Below are 6,000 nucleotides of genomic sequence, written 5' to 3' on the forward strand. Positions count from 1 at the left end.
TAATATTGATGCACTTTCCTTAGGATAGGTCATCAATGTCTGATCGCTCGGGGTCAGGCGCCCAGTACCCCTACCGATCAGCTGTTCTCTGTTCCGCTGCCAGAAACGGTAAATGCTCAGTTTCCTCTTCTGATAGCTGCCACGGCGGGGTACTGCACATCTGCCTCTAATTAATATCAATAGATGTGCAGTACCCACTATCAGTCGACGGGGTAGCTCCGGAACTGAGCATGTCTTGACACCGCCACTGGCAGCAGCTGATAGGTGGGGGTGCCAGGTGTCGGACCCTGGCCAATCAGCCATTGATGACCTTACCTAAGGATAAACCATCAATGTTAAAGTAGTAGACAACCCCTTTAGGAGCCTTTGATCTCAGCCCACTGTTAGCCAAATTACTTTGTTTGAGAAAGATACCGTATTTTTCGCTTTATAAGACGCACCGGAATATAAGACGCACCCCAAACTTAGACATAAAAAAAAGGTAAAAAAAAGAAAAATGGGGTCCGTCTTATACTCCGGTGTTCTCTTACCGGAGGGGGCCAGCAGTGGTGGTGAAGCGGGGTCACAGGAGGCACAGGTTGTGCTGGCAGGCGCGGCAGGTCAGTGGCAGCGGGGTCCGTGGTTGCAGGTGCCGTGGCGTCCGTGGTTGCAGGCGCGGTGGCGTCCGCGGTGGCAGGATCCGTGGGGTCCGTGGTGGCGGCAGCAGCCGTGGCGTGTGAGCCGTGCAGCAGGCCGGTGCAGTGAGTGGCAGCGGCGGCGGCGGCGGCTCAGTGGTGGGAGCGGCGGCAACTGCTCAGTGGTGGCAGCGGCAGGGACTGCTCAGTGGTGGCGTGTGTCCGCGGTCCCGGTTCAGTGGTGGCAGCGGCGGCGGCGGCTCAGTGGTGGGAGCGGCGGCAACTGCTCAGTGGTGGCAGCGGCAGGGACTGCTCAGTGGTGGCGTGTGTCCGCGGTCCCGGTTCAGTGGTGGCAGCGGCGGCGACGGCTCAGTGGTGGAGTGTGTCCGCGGTCCCGATTCAAGTAATGGCGCCCGGAGCGACGCATGCGCAGATGGAGCTCTCATCCAAGGGCTCCATCTGCGCACGCGCTGACTCCCGGAGCAGCGCGTGCGCAGATGGAGCTCTCATCCAAGAGCTCCACCGGCGCCATCATCTGAAAGTGGGACCGCGGACAACTGGTAAGCTGCACAGCCGCCCGCCCCGCATGCACAGAGTGGCAGCCAGCAGGCTGCCCGCCCACTCTGCGTACAAGCCGCCGGGTACCTGTGCTTGCGTACGGTGGCAGCCGGGTACCCATGGCTGTGTGCGGGCGGCAGATGGGTGACTGTGTGAGGGCGGCAGCCGGGTACCTGCACGGGCACCCGACTGCCGCTCGCACACAGCACCCGGCTGCCGCCCGCACACAGCCATGGGTACCCGTCTGCCACCGCATGCAAGCACAGGTACCTGGCTGCCGACCCCACACAGCACCCGCTGCCGCCCGCACAGCCACGGGTACCCGGCTGCCGCTGCATGCAAGTACAGGTACCTGGCCGCTTGCATGCAGCCACAGGCACCCGCCCGATCGCCTCAGACAGGACCCCCCCCCCCCGCTACCACTTTATAAGACGCACCCCCCATTTTCCTCCCAAAATTTGGGGAGGAAAAGTGCGTCTTATAAAGCGAAAAATACGGTAATTATCTCTACTGGCTAACACGGTACAAAGATATATTTTACTTGTATTTGTTTGAGAAAAACAGTTAAATAAATAATAATAATAATAATAATAATAATAATAATAATAATAAATATATACACAAAAAAACATTACCTTGCAGGGAAAATGGAAGCCAGCCACATTGACAGGAGCCTCTGGGTGTTTCGCCGTGGAGGTGACAGAGACCTAAAAAAAAATACAAAAGATCTCAAAGTGTAAAAAAAAAAAAAAAAAAAAAAAAAAAAAAATTAAACAGAAAAACAGAAGATGGAATCTAAATATACAATATAAATATGTACCGTATTTTTCGGACCATAAGACGCACTTTTTTTCCCCCAAATGTTGGGGGAAAGTTGGGGGTGCGTCTTATGGTCTGACTATAGGGCTGCGGCCGGGAATGAGGGTGCTGCAGGTCATCGGGGGCACGAGCAGGCAGCAGCAGCGCCTGCCGTGACCACGTGGGCCCGCTCATTACATATGCACGCCCATCCTCCCGCCCATCTCTCAGCGCTGAAGCCGGCACTGACAGGTGGGCAGGATGATGGGCGGGGACGCGCGCATAGCAAAGAGCCGGCCGCATGATCACCCCTGGCAATTACAGCCTGGAGTGATCATGTGCGGCTGTATTCACTGCCCCCCGCGCGTCATTACCAGCGCGGGGTGCAGTGAATCAGTGTACTCACCCGTCCCCGTGTGTGGAGCCACCCCCCTGCTGCACGCGATGACTTCCTGTCTGTGCCGGTCAGCTGATCTGTGCCGGTCAGCTGATCTGTGCCGAGCTGGTCAGCTGATCGGCACAGACAGGAAGACATCGCGATGCAGCAGGGGAACGGCTCCACACACACAGGTCAGCGGCGCAGAGAGGAAGATGTGATCGGTGCTGCAGGGAGTGAGGAAAAGGTGAGCATAAACGTTTATTTTTTTCTCTGTGCTATAGGATACAGGCCATATACCAGGATGGTATATGAGCACGATGGGGGGGGCATGTGAACAGGCTGGATGGGGGGGGGCATGTGAACAGGCTGGATGGGGGGGGGGCATGTGAACAGGCTGGATGGGGGGGAGGCATGTGAACAGGCTGGATGGGGGGGAGGCATGTGAACAGGCTGGATGGGGGGGAGGCATGTGAACAGGCTGGATGGGGGGGGGGCATGTGAACAGGCTGGATGGGGGGGGGGCATGTGAACAGGCTGGATGGGGGGGGGCATGTGAACAGGCTGGATGGGGGGGGGCATGTGAACAGGCTGGATGGGGGGGGGCATGTGAACAGGCTGGATGGGGGGGGGGCATGTGAACAGGCTGGATGGGGGGGGGGCATGTGAACAGGCTGGATGGGGGGGGGCATGTGAACAGGCTGGATGGGGGGGGGCATGTGAACAGGCTGGATGGGGGGGGGCATGTGAACAGGCTGGATGGGGGGGGGCATGTGAACAGGCTGGATGGGGGGGGGGCATGTGAACAGGCTGGATGGGGGGGGGGCATGTGAACAGGCTGGATGGGGGGGGGGCATGTGAACAGGCTGGATGGGGGGGGGGGCATGTGAACAGGCTGGATGGGGGGGGGGGCATGTGAACAGGCTGGATGGGGGGGGGGGCATGTGAACAGGCTGGATGGGGGGGGGGGCATGTGAACAGGCTGGATGGGGGGGGCATGTGAACAGGCTGGATGGGGGGGCATGTGAACAGGCTGGATTGGGGGGGCATGTGAACAGGCTGGATGGGGGGGGCATGTGAACAGGCTGGATGGGGGGGCATGTGAACAGGCTGGATGGGGGGGGCATGTGAACAGGCTGGATGGGGGGGCATGTGAACAGGCTGGATGGGGGGGCATGTGAACAGGCTGGATGGGGGGGCATGTGAACAGGCTGGATGGGGGGGCATGTGAACAGGCTGGATGGGGGGGCATGTGAACAGGCTGGATGGGGGGGCATGTGAACAGGCTAGATGGGGGGGCATGTGAACAGGCTAGATGGGGGGGCATGTGAACAGGCTGGATGGGGGGGCATGTGAACAGGCTGGATGGGGGGGGCATGTGAACAGGCTGGATGGGGGGGCATGTGAACAGGCTGGATGGGGGGGGCCATGTGAACAGGCTGGATGGGGGGGCATGTGAACAGGCTGGATGGGGGGGGCATGTGAACAGGCTGGATGGGGGGGCATGTGAACAGGCTGGATGGGGGGGCATGTGAACAGGCTGGATGGGGGGGCATGTGAACAGGCTGGATGGGGGGGCATGTGAACAGGCTGGATGGGGGGGCATGTGAACAGGCTGGATGGGGGGGCATGTGAACAGGCTGGATGGGGGGGCATGTGAACAGGCTGGATGGGGGGGCATGTGAACAGGCTGGATGGGGGGGCATGTGAACAGGCTGGATGGGGGGGCATGTGAACAGGCTGGATGGGGGGGCATGTGAACAGGCTGGATGGGGGGGCATGTGAACAGGCTGGATGGGGGGGCATGTGAACAGGCTGGATGGGGGGGCATGTGAACAGGCTGGATGGGGGGGCATGTGAACAGGCTGGATGGGGGGGCATGTGAACAGGCTGGATGGGGGGGCATGTGAACAGGCTGGATGGGGGGGCATGTGAACAGGCTGGATGGGGGGGGCAATGTGAACAGGCTGGATGGGGGGGGCATGTGAACAGGCTGGATGGGGGGGCATGTGAACAGGCTGGATGGGGGGGGCATGTGAACAGGCTGGATGGGGGGGCATGTGAACAGGCTGGATGGGGGGGCATGTGAACAGGCTGGATGGGGGGGCATGTGAACAGGCTGGATGGGGGGGCATGTGAACAGGCTGGATGGGGGGGCATGTGAACAGGCTGGATGGGGGGGCATGTGAACAGGCTGGATGGGGGGGCATGTGAACAGGCTGGATGGGGGGGCATGTGAACAGGCTGGATGGGGGGGCATGTGAACAGGCTGGATGGGGGGGCATGTGAACAGGCTGGATGGGGGGGGCATGTGAACAGGCTGGATGGTGGGGGCATGTGAACAGGCTGGATGGGGGGGCATGTGAACAGGCTGGATGGGGGGGGCATGTGAACAGGCTGGATGGGGGGGCATGTGAACAGGCTGGATGGGGGGGCATGTGAACAGGCTGGATGGGGGGGCATGTGAACAGGCTGGATGGGGGGGCATGTGAACAGGCTGGATGGGGGGGCATGTGAACAGGCTGGATGGGGGGGGCATGTGAACAGGGCTGGATGGGGGGGCATGTTGGAGACAGGCTGGATGGTGGGGGGGCATGTGAACAGGCTGGATGGGGGGGGCATGTGAACAGGCTGGATGGGGGGGCATGTGAACAGGCTGGATGGGGGGGCATGTGAACAGGCTGGATGGGGGTGGGCATAGTGAACAGGCTGGATGGGGGGGGCATGTGAACAGGCTGGATGGGGGGGCATGTGAACAGGCTGGATGGGGGGGCATGTGAACAGGCTGGATGGGGGGGCATTGTTGAACAGGCTGGAATGGGGGGGGCATGTGAACAGGCTGGATGGGGGGGCATGTGAACAGGCTGGATGAGGGGGGGGGCAATGTGAACAGGCTGGATGGGGGGGGCATGTGAACAGGCTGGATGGGGGGGCATGTGAAACAGGCTGGATGGGGGTTTATAGCAGGATCATATACAAGTCAGGAGGATCATTACCAGGATGGGGTACCTTAGTAGAGAATTTGGGGACATTACCCCCATAACAGTGTCAGCAGCAGATCCTCGCCCCATAACAGTGTGTCATGACCACATTTTTTTGCTTAAAGTTTTATTTTCCCATTTTCCTCCTCTAAAACCAGGGTGCGTCTTATAGTCCGGTGCGTCTTATAGTCCGAAAAATACGGTAATATCAAACGGTATTTTTAGAATAACGCTATGACTGTTAAGGACAAAACAGGGAACATAGTCATCAATTATACCAATACTACCTATGTAAATGGGGTCTCTAGAAATTTGGGGGGCAGCAGATTACCCACCTTCTGTGTCGGCTCTTTTCTAATATGATCTGCACCAACATGTTCAACCTCAAGCTGGTAGGTGAGAGCGAGGACCTTGATGTCAGTGGCCGAGAGGCTGACGTAATCTCCAGTCTTCTTAGAGAAATCGGTCACTGTGGAAGAAAACATCTGGTGAATGACCATTAGATTTATATACACTGTCCTCATCATCACTTTCCCCACAGTATTGTGGGCTCACTGAAGGATTCTCAGTTTACCCATTTGTGCAGCCAGCAATGTCGAGGGAATAGAAGGCACATTATGCAAACATTTTAATGACACCCAATAATCTAATCAGCTTTTATGAGTAGGTAAGT

General features: G+C 58.5%; 2 protein-coding genes across 2 annotated transcripts in view; one reads left to right on the top strand and one right to left on the bottom strand.

The window, feature by feature from the left end:
- The window catches only part of UTP4 (UTP4 small subunit processome component), a 480,982-nt gene that overhangs the window by 308,918 nt on the left and 166,064 nt on the right, over window positions 1-6,000 (top strand). The gene's annotated exons all lie outside the window — the stretch shown is intronic.
- The window catches only part of NOB1 (NIN1 (RPN12) binding protein 1 homolog), a 45,449-nt gene that overhangs the window by 28,801 nt on the left and 10,648 nt on the right, over window positions 1-6,000 (bottom strand). Inside the window, exons 3-4 of the mRNA XM_075326020.1 lie at window positions 5,663-5,796; window positions 1,808-1,879 (exon numbers count right to left, since the gene is read on the bottom strand). Coding sequence (XP_075182135.1) covers window positions 1,808-1,879; window positions 5,663-5,796 — 206 coding nt within the window. The remainder of the gene's footprint in view (window positions 1-1,807; window positions 1,880-5,662; window positions 5,797-6,000) is intronic.

This window comes from Anomaloglossus baeobatrachus, chromosome 10 (assembly GCF_048569485.1).
Source record: "Anomaloglossus baeobatrachus isolate aAnoBae1 chromosome 10, aAnoBae1.hap1, whole genome shotgun sequence".
Classification (NCBI taxonomy): Eukaryota; Metazoa; Chordata; class Amphibia; order Anura; family Aromobatidae; genus Anomaloglossus; species Anomaloglossus baeobatrachus.